We start from the raw sequence: 17,275 nt of genomic DNA on the forward strand, positions 1-17,275 counted from the left end.
GGCCACAGCGCCTCCTGTGGCAGTTCAGCAGAACGCATGGGCCCTGGCTGGGTGACGTCATTGAAAGCGGAAGTGGCTCGCGAGGGGCGTGGTGAGAGTGAGGTTGGGGCTCGGCGATATGGGGTTGTTCGGTAAATCACAGGAGCGGCCGCCCAAGGATTTGGTAACCACCCGGATTTTCTTCTTTAAAATAAATTATACCGCCAAACCGAGAAATGTTATCAGCTTGCTGGGAGTTTGTGCAGAGTAAGGAACAGCTGCAAAAAAAAAATGGCTGTGCAGTTTCCCCAGGCTGTCGGTTTTATGGCGTTTAACGAGACGTAGGCTGTCTTAAATCCGGTTTTGTCCGACTTTCCAATCGTCGAAACCACGTTACTTGCCTTCTTGTTGTTAGTCTCTTGTCCTGGGAGTTGTTGACGCCGCGTAACCTAACCTGTTGGGGGTCCCGCCTCCTTTCGCCCTTGATTGGTCCGTTGGAGCACCAACTCTTGCATGAGTGAGTCATTTCGCTGCCAGTCAGATGACGTCGGAATGCTCAGCAGTTAGGTTGAGATGGCCCTGTAAATAATGGGGAGTAGAACTGTTCAGTCCAGTAGTGATTACTGCATTGCTCTAGGTCACCAGTGTAATGCTGTATAATGTACTATTCTAGGTCCATTGCTGCCGTTCTTTTTGGGATGATTTTCCAACTCTAAACAGTGTTTGGTGTATTGTTCAAGGTCCATCGGTGTAAGAATCTATCCTTTGCCTCACCCCGCCACCCCTCTCTTTCCCCCTCCCACCCCCAAATTCTTATCTACATGCTGCCTATTGGCGATATCAACTGAAAACATAGTTTCCGCATGTACGCTGACTACCCAGTTCCACCTCATCGTTGCCTCCCTCGAGCCCTCCACTATCTTAGACTACTTGTGTGATATCCAATATTCCAATTCAGGCGTCTTGTGCCTTCCCTATTTCCTTTGGCCCACCGTTATTGGCCATACCATCAGCTGTCTCAGTTCTCTGGAATTCCCCCCTCAAACCTCTGCCTCACTACCTGTCATCCTTAAAACTTACCTCTTTAGTCAACATCATGGGCACCTGTCCTATTACGTCCTTATGTGGCTTGGTGTCAAATTATGTATGTTAATTCTCCTGTCAGCTGCCTTGTGATGTTTTAACTATGAAAGGTGCTATATAAATGCAAGTTATTGTTGCAATCCTGTTTAGCATGTTCTCCTTTTCGGGCACTTACCTTGTTGCCCTGAGTCAGATAGTCAGATCCCGGTCTACAAAATCTAAGCTGGCCATTTCAGTGCAATCCTGAAGGAGTGCTGTATAGTGTGAGGTGCCGTCTTTCAGATGAGATGTTAAACAGATGCCCTTTCTACCTTCTGGACATAAAAGATCCCACAGTGCTCCTTATCACGTTGCTGCTTGTGTGACCTTGCTGTGCGCAAATTGGCTGCCACGGTTCCTACATTATAACAGTGACTACACTTCAAAATGACTAAGTCACCTCGGGGAGTCCTGAGCTTGTTTAATGTGCTATAAAAATGTAAGTCTGTCTGCATTTCCTTTAAAATATAAGGCAAGCTCCCTGGATGACTGTTGGTAAAGACAAAGTGAACCATACAATCCAGGAACATCATAGGGTATATTGTTAGTTGGTACAATCCCTAATTGTAAGGCAGTAAACTTGGCTTCGGTTGTTCTGGCTTGAGAGAGAAATTATATTTAGCTGTCTAGTCGATGAGGGCTGAATTTGTGTCAGCCATTGTTTTTCTTTTCATTTGGATAGAATAACCAGCTGACAGCCACTGTCTAGGGTTGCATGTTATGAAAGTGCTTCTATTTTTAAAAAAAATAATTTTTGAGGATTCGTGTTTCAGAATTATGGACATTGACTTATTTGGGAAAACTGAAAAGACTCCATGGATTTTTTTTTTACAAACGTCACTGAGAGGTCTTGCACTGCAACAATTCACCAAGGCTCCTTTGTCAGCACCTTCCAAACCCGTGACCTCTATCACCGAGAAGGACAAGGGCAGCTGATGCGTGGGAACAGCATTATCTGCAAATTCCCCTGCAAGCCACACACCATCCTGACTTGGAACTATATCGCTGTTCCTTCACTGTCGCGGCGTCAAAAATCCTGGAACTCCCTTCCTAACAGCACTGTGGGTGTCCCTACACCACATGGACTGCAGCAGTTCAAGAAGTCAGCTTACCACCACCTTCTCAAGCAGTTGGGGATGGGCAATAAATGCTGGCCCATCCAGCGATGCCCACATCCTGTGAATTTTTTTTAAAAAGTGATACCATTTGAAAAAACATTGAAGTGAATAAATCTAGGGTTCTTTTGCAACAATAACTAGGGAGGTTACTAAGTCTGCTAACCTTTTGTGACAATAGCATATTTTTCAATTGTAATCTAAAACTAATGTTTTCCTGTATTTCCAGCTCTACCATTCGCAGTCCCACTGTTATTAACTGCTATCCTAAATATAAAACCCACTGTTGACAAGTTTAAATAACAACGTTTTTAACTTCATTATTGGAACATGGGTCTCGTTAAGCAAGACCAACATTTATTGTCCATTCCTAGTTTTTTATATTCGTTCATTTGATGTGCGTCACTGGCAAAGCCAGTATTTGTTGCCTATCCCTAATTGCTTTTGAGAAAATGGTGGTGAGATGCCTTCTTGAACCGCTGCAGTCCATCTTGTGTGGGTACAGCCACAGTGCTGTTAGGAAGGGCGTTCCAAATTTTTGACCCAGCGACAGTGAAGGAGCAGTGATATATTTCCAAGTCACAGCCAGCCAGTATGATTTGGAGAGGAACTTGTAGATGGTGGTGTTCCCATGCGTCTGCTGCCCTTGTCCTTCTAGATGGTAGAGATCTTGGGTTTGGAGGGTGCTGTCGAAGGTGGCTTGATGAGTTGCTGCAATGCATTTTGTATATGGTACATCCTGCTGCCACTGTGCGGTGATGGTGGTGTGACTGAACGTTTAAATGTTGTCTTGATGTCAAGTGCAGTCATTCTCGCCTTACCGCTTGAATTCAGCTCTTTTGTCGATGTTTGGACCAAAGATGCTTTAATGCTGTACTGGAACAGCTTGACTAGGGACACAACTAGTCCTGGAGCACAAGTCCTCTTTACTACAGCCAGAATATTGTCAGGGCCCATAGCCACTGCTGTTTCCAGTGCCTTCAGCTGTTTCTTGATACGTGGAGTGAATTGAACTGGCTGAAGACTGCCATCTGTGATGTTGGGGACCTCAGGAGGAGGCCGAGGCTGAAGATGGTTTCTAATCACAGAATTGTTACAATGCAGAAGGAGGCCATTTGGTCCATCATGCCCACATCGGCTGTCCGAAAGAACAATTCACTTAGTGCCATTCCCCTGCCTTCTCCCCGTAACTCTGCACGTACTTCCTTTTCAGATAGCAGTCTAATTCCCTTTTGAATGTTTCAATGGAACCTGCCTCCACCACACACTCAGGCAGCGCATATCAGACCTTAACCGCTCACTGCGTGAAAATGTTTTCCCTCATGTCGCTTTTGCTTCACTTACCCATTACTTTAAATCTCTGTGCCCTCTCTTCTCAATCCTTTAGCTATGAGGAGAGGTTGGATAAACTTGGATTGTTTTCACTGGAACGACGGAGGTGGAGGGGCGACATGTTAGAGGTTTACAAAGTTATGAGCGGCATGGACAGAGTGGATAGTCAGAAGCTTTTTCCCAGGGTGGAAGAGTCAGTTACTAGGGGGCATAGGTTTAAGGTGAGAGGGGCAAAGTTTAGAGGGGATGTGCGAGGCAAGTTTTTTACACAGAGGGTGGTGAGTGCCTGGAACTTGCTGCCGGGGGAGGTTGTGGAAGCAGGTACGATAGCGACGTTTAAGAGGCATCTTGACAAATACATGAATAGGATGGGAATAGAGGGATACGGTCCCCGGAAGTGCAGAAGGTTTTAGTTTAGGCAGGCATCAAGATCGGCGCAGGCTTGGAGGGCTGAATGGCCTGTTCCTGTGCTGTACTGTTCTTTGTTGTTTGTTCTTTGTTCTTTCACGATTGGGAACAGTATCTCCCTATCTACTCTATCCAGACCCCTCATGATTTTGATTACCTCAATCAAATCACCTCTCAGCCTTCTCTTTTCCAAAGAAAACGATCCTAACTTCTCCAATCTATCTTCATAACTGAATTTCCTCATCCCTGGAACCATTTTTGTAAACCACTTTGTCTTTGTACTGCAAATGCACAACATGCTGGGCTCTGCCATCGTTGAGGATGGGGATGCTTGTGGAGCCTCCTTCTTCAGTTAGTTGTTTAATTGTCCACCACTATTCATGACTGGGTGTGTCTGAACTACAGAGCTTTGATCTGATCCATTGGTTGTGGTATCGCTTTGCTCTGTCAAAAGCCTGCTGCTTCCACTGTCTAGCATGCATATAGTTCTATGTTGTAGCTTCACCAGGTTGGCATTTAATTTTTAGGTATGTATAGTGCTGCTCCTGACACGCTATGTTGTATTCCTCATTGAACCAGTGTTGGTCCCGTGGCTTAATGGTATTGGTAAGTTGCAGGATATTCTAGACTATGAAATTACAGATTGTGGTTGAATACAGTTCTGCTGCTGCTGATGGCCCACAGCGCCTCATGGATGCCCAGTTTTGAGAAGCTAAATCTTGTCTGAAACTATCCCATTTAGCACGGTGGTGTGCCGCACAACACAATGGAGGATATCCTCAGTGTGAAGGTGGCACTTTGGCTCCACAAGGACTGTGCAGTGGTCACTCCTCCCAATACTGTCATGGACAGATGCTTCTGCAACAGATAGATTGGTGAGGACAAAGTCAAGTATGTTTTACCCACCTGTTGGTTCTCTTGCTACCTGCTACAGGCCCAGTTTGGCAGATACGTCCTTCAGGACTTGACCAGCTCGGTCAGTAGATTTTCTACCAAGCCACCCTTGGTAATGGACATTGAAGTCCCCCACCTAGAGTACATCCTGTGTACTTGCTACCCTCAGTGCTTCTTTCAAGTGGTATGCAATATGGGAGGAGGGAGTGCTGAGGTCAGTAGGTGGTAGTCAGCAGGAGGTTTCCTTGCCCGTGTTTGACCTTGTGCTATGAGACTTCATAAGGTCCGGAGTCAATGTTGCGGACTCGCAGGGTCATTCCATCCCGACTGTATACCACTGTTCCACCACCTCTGGTGAGTCTGCCCTACCAGTGCAGCAGACATAGCCAGAGATGGTGATGGAGGAGTTTGGGGCATTGGCTGTTAGATATGATTTGGTGAGTACAACTATGTCTGGCTGTTTCTTGACTAGTCTGTGGGACAGCTCTCCCAACTTTGGCACAAGACTCCAGATAATAGTGGGGAGGACATTGCAAGGTCGACTGGGCTGAGTGTGCCTTTATCATTGTCATTGAGAAGGTCGTGGTGAGCCATTGCTGTAGTCCGTATCGTCGTGGTGCGCTCACAGTACCGTTAGGTAGCAAGTTCCATGATTTTGACCTAGTCAACATTCAAAATAAATTGTGATTTTAATACTGTTACAATTTGGTTCTGATTAGGTCACAGAATGGTCATTAAAAATAAGGAAGGAAATGAGAGTAATTGACAGACAAATCCGAGGTAAGTAAAAGTAAAGATTTTATTTTTCCATTATGTAGCTCAGTTAAACATTTGATGGAGTATACTGTGTAACGTGTTGAGGAAAACTATAGCCATAGGATTTCTCATCAAATTTATCAGCAAATGTGATGGTTGGGTCTACGATATTTCATAACATAAACATAATATGCTTTCATTTAAAAAATCATCCAGCAATTCAAATGACGTATAACTTTGTCCTTCCAAACTTTACCTATGTTGGAAGCAATTTTAGGTGATGAACTGGACATTATATAAACATTTTGCACAACATTAAATCATATTGGCTTAACTGCAGTTTTTGGGTCTAGAGTTAGTTAATGTGCTAATCAAGTCCAGTGACAACGTGCTGTCTGAAAGAGAAGTACCACTGGCTTCACTTCTCTTAGGTATCTACTTTTAGAATAAACTGGACATTAACAAAAATTCGCAAGTTTATTTATTCCTTGTGTTTAATAAAGGGGGAAATAAATGTCGCTTGCTGGGCTGATTAACCATTCTTTGCTGCTTGTTTTTAATTGGGTGTTTCATTCTGCATCTAAATGAAAAGGTGCAAACAGATACAAGTCATAAATTAGAAAGCAGAAAAAAGGAAAGCCACTGACATACCTATAGTTCACGGTGTCCAACGTTGGTAAAGGATGAGCGAATAAAAATAGGACATTCTGAAACCCCTCCACCAGCAATCTTTGTTGAGAGCCTGGCCCAGTTTAGAGTCATAGTCATTTACAGTCCATACCGGCTTTCCAGTCAGTCCCACTCCCCCACTTGATCCCCGTAGCCCTGTAAGTCTATTTCCCTCAAGTGACCATCCAACTTCTTCTTGAAGTCATTGATTGTCTCCGCTTCCACCACCCTTATGTCAGCGAGTTCCGGGTCGTTACCACCTGCTGCGTAAAAAAGCGCTTCCTCATAGTTTCCCTGCATCTCTTGTATAAAACCTTCAATCTGTGTCCCCGAGTCCTTGTACCATTAATGGGAAAGTTTTTTTTCCTGTCTAATTTATGTCATAATCTTGTGCGCTTCAATTAAATCTCCCCTCAATCTCCTTTGTTCTAAGGAGAACAAACCCCGATTTTCCAACCTAACCTTGTAACTAAAATCCCCCATCTCTGGAACCATTCTGGTAAGTCTCCTCTGCACCCTCTGAAGGACCCTCACATCATTCCCAAAGTGTGGTGACCAGAACTGGATGCAGTTATCTAGTTGGGGCCTAACCAGAGCTTTATAAAGGTTCAGCATAACTTTCCTGCTTTTGTACTCAATACCTCTATTTATGAAGCCCATATGCTTTACTAACTACTCTCTCAATATGTCCTGCCACCTTCAAAGATCGATGCACTAAGTCATTATAGATCACCACGCAATTCTTAGGGGAACAGGTCAGCCCATATTCGGAATTGTTGCAGATGTTTTAAATGAAATGATAATATCATTGTGCGAGCCATACATACTAGTAAGGTCACCAGTTCATTCACCGGCTTGTACTGAGTTAGCTATTCTCAGCCAGGGTGGTGGTAGGGGTAATGCAATTGGGTCTCAGGTTAGCAAAAGGGAAACAGTTATACAAGATTTCCACTCCTGATTGCTGTCCAGTGACCCTTGTTAGAAGTGCACTTGTGTGGTTCAGGTTATGCTCTGCTGAAATCTAAGTTTGGATATTGCTTCCCCATTACCGTTGGCCAGTTTTGCATATTCTTTCTGTGCTTGTTACTGTTAATTTTAGGCAAGTTCTTTGAAAGAAACAATTGAAAGTTTTTTTCTCATTAAACCTTACAAGTTGTATATTTCTTTTTCGGTAAAGTGACTAAACTCTGAAAATGCCAGTGTACAGGCATGCTAGTATTTTCCTGAGTCAGAAGGTTGTGTGTTTAAGTCTCACTTCATGATTTTAGTTAAAAATCTAGGTTAGCAACCAGCAGAGAATAGAGGGAGCGCTGCTTCCTTGGCAGTCTGCGACACCTGTTGCTATGTTCAAATGGAAGTGAACAATTCCATTACGTAGCTCAGTTAAACATTTGACACAGTATACTGTGTAAAGTATTCAAAGAAGAACAGTGCTAATAACCTGGCCAACATTTCCCTCTCAAGGAACATCATCCTTGATGATTCATCTCTTTGCTCATAATGGGATCTTGTGTATAAAATGCCTGCCAGGTACACCACACCCCATGACTGCACTTCAAGTTAATTTTCTGAATGTGAAACCTGTTGAGGCGCCCTGGTAAATGTGACAAGGTACTAAATGAATGAGGCACTTTAAATAATAAGGGTGATAAGGCACTGTATAATTTTTTTATTCTTTTCGTGGGATGTAGGTTTCGCTGGCAAGGCCAGAATTTGTTGCCTATCCCTAATTGCCCATGACAATTGTGTGGCTTGCTAGACCATTTCAGAGGGCAGTTAAAAGTCAACCACATTGCTGTGGGTCTGGATTCACATGTAGGTCAGACCTGGTAAGAACAGCAGGTTTCCTTCCCTAAAGGACATTAGTGAACCTGATGGGTTTTTACGACAATTGATAGTTTCATGGCACCATTAATGAGACTAGTTTTCAATTCCAGATTTTTCTTAATTGATTGTATTTAAATTCCACCAGCTGCTGTGGTGCAATTTGAACCCATGTCTGCAGGGCATTAACCTTTGCCTCTGGATTACTAGTTCAGTGACATTATCGCTACCCCACTGCCTCCCCTCTTCAAATGCATGTTCTTTTCTTGATGGTCATTGTTTTAATCCGTCCCAACTCTTTGTTAGATATTCAAAGAGAAGAGGAAAAAGTCAAGAGATCTGTGAAAGAGGCTGCAAAGAAGGGCCAAAAGGATGTGTGCACTATATTAGCTAAAGAAATTGTACAGTCAAGAAAGGTTGTGAGCAAGCTGTATGCATCAAAAGCCCAAATGAACTCCATCCTTATGAGCATGAAGAACCAACTTGGTAAGTAGTTGGCATTGTCCCTGAATTTCAGCAAAATGCCATGACCAGCTATTGAAATTCTTGTGATCTCTGCAGTGGGCCCAGTCCAGCCAGCCACTGGTTTAAGACTGCCAGAACTCGCCTTCCATTCAAACTAGGCTGGATTGGACATTAACTAATAAATTCTCAAGTAACTTGATTTTTATGCTTTTTTTATTGTCTATTTTTTTTGACATATTAACATTAGCTGTAGTTCACTCCATTCAATGAACAAAACAATGTGCCTGAGCAATTTGAAGTTATCATTTAAGGTTTTATTTGCTGGTTATAATTTTGGCCCTGGTTTCCAAATAAGGATCTCTAAGCATTTCAAAATGATAGCGATGGAAATATCAGGAGACCGTAACCTTCCATGACTAACTGAAGTCTTAAAGTGTAATGAAAATATTAAAGGCTGCCTTGACTTAAGTACAGTACGTAAGTACTTTTTGTGCAACCTTAATTAAACTCAAAACAGTTGAATTGTAGCATAGGAACATAGGAGCAGGAGTAGGCCATTCAGCCCATCTAGCCTGCTGCGCCATTCAATACGATCATGGCTGATCATCAATGCCTTTTTCCCACACTTTCCTCTTATCCCCTTATGTCATTTGTATTTAGAAATCTGTCCATTTCTGCTTCAAATATACTCAATGACTGAGCTTCCACAGCCTTCTGGGTAGAGAATTCCAAAGATTCACAGCCCTCTAAAGAAAATTCCCCTCATCGCTGTCCTAAGTGGATTCCCCCATATTTTGAAATTTTCACCCAGTTCTATACTCCCTAGCCAGGGGTAACATTTTACTTGCATCTATCCTGTCTATCCCTTCAAGTATTTTGTAGTTTTCAATGAGATCACCTTCATTCTTTGAAACTCTAGAGAATACAGGCCCAGTTTCCCCAATCTGTCTTCATAGGACAGTCCTACCATCCCAGGAACAAGTTTGATGAACCTTCGTTGCACTCCCTCTATAACATTAATATCTTTCCAAAGGTAAGGGGACCAGAAACTGCGCACACTACTCCAGATGCGGTCTAACCAAGGTTCTATACAGTTGAAGCAAGACTTCACTACTCCTGTACTCAAATCCTCTTGCGATAAAGGCTAACATACCATTTGTTGCCTTAATTGCTTGCTGCACCTGCATTTTAGCTTTCAGTGACTTATTGACAAGGACACCCAGGTCCCTTTCGACATCTACACTTTCTAATCTCTTACCATTTAAGAAATACTCTGCACACCTATTCCTCCTACCAAAGTGCAATGAGCATGATCCTTCCAAAACATTTCAGCAAAGTAAGAAAGGGGCAGCTTTAACCAGCTATCGTTTTGATTTTTTTTTTATATGCGTTTCGGGGTGGCGGGGGGGGGGGTTTGCGTGGGGCGTCGCTGACTAGGCCAGCATTTATTGTCCATCCCTAATTGCCCTTGAGTAGGTGGTGGTGAGCTGCCTTCTCGAACCGCTGCAGTCCTTGAGACGTAGGTACACCAACAGTGCCATCAAGAGAATTCCAGAATTTTGACCCAGCGACAGTGAAGGAACGGCAATATAGTTCCCAGTCAGGATGGTGTGTGGATTGGAGGGGAACTTGCAGGTGGTAGAGGTCGCGGGTTTGGAAGGTGTTGTCGAGGGAGCATTGGTCTGTTACTGCAGAGCATCTTGTAGATGGTACACTCTGCTGCCGCTGTGCGTCGGTGGTGAAGGGAGAGAATGTTGAAGGTGGTGGATGGGGTGCCAGTTAAGCAGGCTGCTTTGTCCTGGATGGTGTCGAGCTTCTTGAGTGTGGTTGGAGCTGCGGAGTGTGATGGAATACTCTCCACTTGCCTGTACAGGCTTTAGGGAATCAGTAGGTGAGTTACTCACCACAGAATTCCCAGCCTCTGACCTGCTCTTGTAGCCACAGCATTTATGTGGGTGGTCTAGTTTCTGGTCAATAGTGACCCCCAGGATATTGATAGTGGGGGATTCAGCAATGGTAATGCCACTGAACATCAAGGGGAGATGGTTAGATTCTCTTTTGTTTGAGATGGTCATTGCCTGGCACTTGTGTGGTGCAAATGTTACTTACCACTTATCAGCCTAAGCCTGGATGTTGTCAGGTCTGGCTGCTTCTGTATCTGAGGAGTCGCAAATAATGCTGAACATTGTGCAATCATCAGCGAACGTCCCCATTTCTGACCCGAGGATGGAGGGGTCATTGATGAAGCAGCTGAAGATGGTTAGGCCTAGGCCATTACCCTGAGGAACTCCTGCAGTAATGTCCTGGGACTGAGATGATGGACCTGCAACAACCATAACCATCTTCCTTTGTGCTGGTTATGACTCCAACCAGCAGAGAGTTTTCCCCCTGATTTCCATTGACACCAGTTTTGCTAGGCTCTTTGATGCCATACTGGGTCAACTGCTGCCTTGATGTCAAGGGCAGTCACTCGCACCTCACCTCTGGAGTTCAACTGTTTTATCCGTGTTTGAACCAAGGCTGTAATGAGGTCAGGAGCTGAGTGGCCCTGGCAGAACCCAAACTGAGCAGGTTATTGCTGAGCAGGTGCTGCTTGATAGCAGTGTCAAAGACCCCTTCCAATACTTTGCTGATGATCGGCAGTAGACTGATAGGGCAATAATAGGCTGGGTCAGATCTGTCCTTTTTTTGTGCAGAGGACATGCCTGGGCAATTTTCCACATTGCCGGGTAGATGCCAGTGTTGTGGCTGTACTGGAACAGCTTGGCTAGGGCGCACCTAGTTCAGTACTATTGCTGTAATGTTGTCAGGGCCCATAACCTTTGCAGTATCCAGTGCCTTCAGCCGTTTCTTGATATCACGTGGAGTGAATCAGATTGGCTGAAGACTGGCATCTGTGATGCTGGGGACTTCAGGAGGGGGCCGAGATGGATCATTCACTCGGCACTTCTGGCTGAAGATGGATGCAGATGCTTCATCCTTGTCCCTTGCACTGATGTGCTGGGCTTCCCATCGTTGACAATGGGGATGTTTGTGGAACCTCCTCCTCCCATTAGTTGTTTAATTATCCACCACTATTCACGACTGGATGTTAGCAGGACTGTAGAGCTTAGATCTGTTCCATTGGTTGTGAGATCGCTTAACCCTGTCTATTGCATGCTGCTTCCACTGTTTGGCATGCAAGTAGTCCTGTGTTGTAGCTTCACCAGACTGACACCTCATTTTGAGGTATGCCTGGTTCTGGTCCTGGCATGCCCTCCTGCACTCTTCATTAAACCAGGATTGGTCCCTGGCTTGATAGGAACAAGAGAGAGGGAGATATGCCGGGCCATGAGGTTACAGATTGTGGTTGAATACAGTTCTGTTGCTGATGGCCCACAGTGCCTCCTGAATGCCCAGTTTTGAGTTGCTAGATCAGCTAATTTTATAAGGAAAAAAATCTTCAGAATTTCAGTGAATAAATCAGAAAGCACTGAAATATTGTAAATAGAAATGTAACATAATCTAACTGCCCATAAACGTAAAGCAAGTGACTTTAGATTTGCTACTTGCATCCAAGTACCACCGAAAATGTGCCCCAAAATGAAAATGTGGATTGTTTTGTAAGAAGCAGTTTTTGGGGGCCTTTTTAAAAAAAAAAAAATTCCCTAGTATTTTTTTTAAAGTAACTCTCGCCCAGTTTTTCCTAATCCCACAGATAGAGCACTGCTCTCTGAAGGTCTAACTGCCTGCCTCGATTGCAGCTTGTATCTGATGTATTTTGTGATGTTCAGGGGAGGATACTCTGTTGTGGGTTTCAAGTGGGTGTTCTGGTTTCATGACAGATGAGCCGTTACTGTCCACTCCTTGATTGAAGTATGACATTATTTCGAAGCTGTAGCTAAAATGAGCAGTGAGAAGGTCATGAAAGATCAGGAGTGCCTGTGTGAAATAGGCATTAGAGAGGATAGTGCCCCTTTCAACTGGGAGAAGGAACGCCTCAAAACTGGGGATTGTCGGGTAGGGGCACAGTGTCTCTGAAAGAGAGAGTACCCATTCAAGTAGGTTTTGGAGAAGTAGTCTGGTCAGTTCGTTGTGGTTAAACACAAATATCATGTAGTTATTGCTTAAAATTTCTTTTCAAAACGATTTACTCAGAGTAAATGATTTTAAATATAAAAATATCTTAATTTCCCAGAGGAGCATGCCACTTGTATCCTCTAGAAATGCATGTGGATATAAAGGGATGGAGAGCAGCATATCGAAGGACTGTGCACCATTCCACATTTTCTGTCTATATCCCTAGCTATAAGATCCAGCATGTAAGTTGTAGCCCATTTCTCAAAATATATATAACTGTCACATCTGTACTTGAATGGTGACAAAATAGCTGAAGATGCAGAACTATTTTTGTGTTGTAAGACAACCCATGTAACAGTTGGAAAAGAGCATCTTCAATTTCTTGTGAACAAAACTCCGTTCACAATTATCTATGTAGAACAGAGCATGTTTAATGATTGGTAACAAAGGTACAACTCCACCTTCCCACTGTCCTTCAAGATCATTCCAAGCGCCTTTACTTCAATTAACTTAGCCAAGTTCTCCAAACACATTTCGGACTTTTTTTTTGGATGTTAAATTTTTGAGATATGTGTGGGCCCAATGTTCCATTTAAATTTGGCTACAGTGATGATGGCTATTATTAGAGTTTTTCTGTTCACAGTGGTGGAGCCCTGCACCTTTTGCAATGTTTTGGAAGTCAGCATGAAATGGTTGTTAAAATCACTGTAGATTACACCTGTCTTCAGTTTTCAATTTAATTTCTTCCCCTTCTCTTCACAGCTATAGCAAAAGTCACCGGTTCCTTAGAGAAGAGCACAGAAGTGATGAAAGCCATGCAGAATTTAGTAAAAATCCCTGAAATTCAAGCCACTATGAGAGATCTGTCCAAAGAAATGATGAAGGTAAGACAGAAACCAAGTTCCAGCTTTGAGTTGCAGTGCTGATGAACAATTATGTTATAAGTTGGAACCACTCAGCAGGTCTGGCAGCATCTGTGAAAAGAGAAGCAGAGTTAACGTTTCGGGTCAGTGACCCTTCTTTGAGACTGACAAATATTAGAAAAGTCACAGGTTATAAGCAAGTGAGGTGGGGGGTGGGGCAAGAGATAACAAAGGAGAAGGTGTAGATTGGACAAGGCCACATAGCTGACCAAAAGGTCATGGAGCAAAGGCAAACAATATGTTAATGGTGTGTTGAAAGACAAAGCATTAGTACAGAGCTGTTCTACTCCGCAGTTTCATTTCATCTTTCGTCTCATCCGACGCATTAACAAAAAACCTTTTTCTTCCTTTCAGGTGTTAAGGAACGCAAGCTCCAGCAGCTGATGGGGACTAATGCTCCTCCAGATCCTCCTTCTGCTTCACTTCCCTCTGACCCCACCCCTTCTGATCTGACCCCTTGCTGTGTATTCACTATACCCTCTGACCTCCCCCTCTCTGATGCTGAAAGTTCTGTACTCAGCAAAGGTCTCAGTTTTATCCCTTTACACCCCCACCTCAATGAATTTCGCGCCCGGCATGACGTTGAGCTCTTCTTCCGTCGCCTCCGCCTCCGCGGAGGTTCACTTCTTTGACCAGGAGTCCTCCCCCCCGACCAGCAGACCCATTCACCCGCCTCCAGCATTCTCCCTCTACCTGGACCCCTCTCCCTGGCCTCTTACCCGCTCTTGATCTTTTCATTGAAAACTGTCGACGAGACATTGGTCATCTCAATTTCTCTGCCCCCCTCACTCACTCTAACCTGTCCCCCTCTGAACTTGAGGCACTCCGTTCTCTCAGGTCTAACCCCGACATGGTCATCAAACCTGCAGACAAGGGTGGTGCTGTTGTTGTATTGCGTACCGACCTCTACCTTGCAGAAGCTCAACGCCAACTCATGGACACTTCTTCCTAACTCCCTCTGGACCATGACCCCACCACCGAACATCAAGCCACCGTCCAAAGGACTGTCACAGACCTCATCTCCTCTGGAGATCTTCCCTCTACAGCTTCCAACCTCATAGTCCCGCAATCCTGGACAGCCCGCTTCTACCTCCTTCCCAAAATCCACAAACGGGACTGTCCCGACAAACCCATTGTGTCAGCCTGCTCCTGCCCCACTGAACTTATTTCTTTCTATCTAGACTCTATCTTTTCTCTGCTGGTCCAGTCTCTTCCCACCAACATCCGTGACTCTTCTGATCCCTACGTCATTTTGACAATTTCCAGTTTCCTGGTCCCAACTGCCGCCTCTTCACTATGAACGTCCAATCGCTCTACATCTCCATCCCCCACCAGGATGGTTTGAGGGCTCTCCGCTTCTTCCTGGAACAGAAGCCCAACCAGTCCCCATCCAGCACCACCCTCCTCCGCCTGGCTGAACCTGTTCTCACATTGAACAACTTCTCCTTCAACTCCACGCACTTCCTTCAAGTAAAAGGTGTCGCTATGGGTACCCGCATGGGTCCTAGTTATGCCTGTCTTTTTGTGGGATATGTCGAGCATTCTTTGTTCCAGTCCTACTCAGGTCCCCTCCCCCAACTCTTTTTCCGGTATATTGATGACTGTATCAGTGCCGTTTCCTGCTCCATCTCCAAACTGGAAAACTTCATCAACTTTGCTTCCAATTTTCACCCTTCTCTCACTTTTACATGGTCCATCTCTGACACTTCCCTTCCCTTCCTCGACTTCTCTGTCTCCATCTCTGGGGATAGGTTGTCTACTAATATCCATTATAAGCCCACCGACTCCCACAGCTACCTCGACTACACTTCTTCACACCCTACCTCCTGTAAGGACTCCATTCCATTCTCCCAGTTTCTCCGTCTCTGACGCATCTGCTCTGATGATGCTACCTTCCATGACGGTGCTTCTGATATGACCTCCTTTTTCCTCAACCGAGGATTTCCCCCCACTGTGGTTGACAGGGCCCTCAACCGTGTCCGACCCATTTCCCGCACCTCTACCCTCACCCCTTCCCCTCCCTCCCAGAACCGTGACAGGGTTCCCCTTGTCCTCACTTTTCACCCCATCAGCCTCCATATCCAAAGGATCATCCTCCGCCATTTCCGCCACCTCCAGCGTGATGCCACTACCAAACGCATCTTCCCCTCCCTTCTCCTGTCAGCATTCCGAAGGGATCGTTCCCTTCGCGCCACCCTGGTCCACTCCTCCATTACCCCCACCACCTTGTCCCCGTCCCATGGCACCTTCCCCTGCAATCGCAGGAGGTGTAATACCTGCCCATTTACCTCCTCTCTCCTCACTATCCCAGGCCCCAAACACTCCTTTCAGGTGAAGCAGCGATTTACTTGTACTTCTTTCAATGTAGTATACTGTATTTGCTGCTCACAATGTGGTGGTCTCTACATTGGGGAGACCAAGCGCAGACTGGGTGACCGCTTTGCGGAACATCTCCGCTCAGTCCGCAAGCAGGACCCTGGGCTTCCAGTTGCTTGCCATTTCAACACTCCCCCCTGCTCTCATGCTCACATCTCGGTCCTGGGATTGCTGCAGTGTTCCAGTGAACATCAACGCAAGCTCGAGGAACAGCATCTCATCTACCGATTAGGCACACTACAGCCTGCCGGACTGAACATTGAGTTCAATAATTTCAGAGCATGACAGCCCCCCATTTTACTTTCATTTTTAGTTATTTTTTCTTTTTTACAATTTTTTTTGCATTTATTTCATTTCATCTTAGTTTGTTCAGTTTGCTTACCCACTGTTTTTTTTCAGGTTTGCACTTGCTGCTGTTCAATGTTCAGTGTATTAACACCTAATCTGTACTAATGCTTTGTCTTTCAACACACCATTAACATATTGTTTGCCTTTGCTCCATGACCTTTTGGTCAGCTATGTGGCCTTGTCCAATCTTCAGCTCCTCCTTTGTTATCTCTTGCCCCACCCCCACCTCACTTGCTTATAACCTGTGACTTTTCTAATATTTGTCAGTTCCGAAGAAGGGTCACTGACCCGAAACGTTAACTCTGCTTCTCTTTTCACAGATGCTGCCAGACCTGCTGAGTGGTTCCAGCATTTCTTATTTTTATTTCAGATTTCCAGCATCCGCAGTATTTTGCTTTTATGTTATAAGTTGAACATATATCAGACATGCTGCCAGATTCTCCTCGTAAAAATACAGGCCCATCCTGGAACACGGGTACATAATCTAGCACAGAAGATTCATCCCTCTGTCCTAAAAAACTTCCTTTAATTAGTTTTAGAGGACCTCTTATCTCATGTCTGTAAACTAATTCAAAAGGACTAAAACCTGTAGACTCATAAGGTGAATTCCTAGTGGCAAACAAAAGAAATTCTAGCCCTTTATCCCAATCATTGGGATATTCATGACAGTATGCCCTGATCAACATTTTGAGGGTCTGACAGTACCTTTCTATAGCTCCCTGTGTCTGTGGGTGGTATGCTGAAGACTTTAACGGTGTTATACCCAAGTTATCCATAACTTCCTGAAAAACTTTAGGCATAAAATTGGAACCTTGATGCAACTGAATCTTGATCGGTAATCCATATCTAGTGAAGAACTGGATTAACTTCTGTGTCGCTACCTTAGCAGAAATTGTTCTCAACGGAATGGAGAAGCCATATATATCCATGAGAGTGAGTATATATTGGTGTCCCGCTTTTGTTTTCGGTAAAGGTCCTACACAGTCTACCAACACCCGACTAAAT

General features: G+C 44.6%; 1 protein-coding gene across 2 annotated transcripts in view; it reads left to right on the forward strand.

Annotated features, from left to right (window-relative positions):
* The window catches only part of rnf103 (ring finger protein 103), a 109,006-nt gene that overhangs the window by 82,193 nt on the left and 9,538 nt on the right, over nt 1-17,275 (forward strand). Inside the window, exons 1-4 of one of the 2 annotated variants that reach the window (XM_068029124.1) lie at nt 57-163; nt 5,570-5,630; nt 8,406-8,585; nt 13,386-13,507. In XM_068029124.1, the coding sequence (XP_067885225.1) occupies nt 119-163; nt 5,570-5,630; nt 8,406-8,585; nt 13,386-13,507 (408 nt within the window). In that variant the 5' untranslated portion in view covers nt 57-118. Of the gene's footprint in view, nt 1-56; nt 164-5,569; nt 5,631-8,405; nt 8,586-13,385; nt 13,508-17,275 lie in introns of those variants that run through there. The other variant, XM_068029134.1, reaches the window with a different exon arrangement.

This window comes from Heterodontus francisci, chromosome 1, assembly GCF_036365525.1.
Source record: "Heterodontus francisci isolate sHetFra1 chromosome 1, sHetFra1.hap1, whole genome shotgun sequence".
In the NCBI taxonomy this organism is placed as follows: Eukaryota; Metazoa; Chordata; class Chondrichthyes; order Heterodontiformes; family Heterodontidae; genus Heterodontus; species Heterodontus francisci.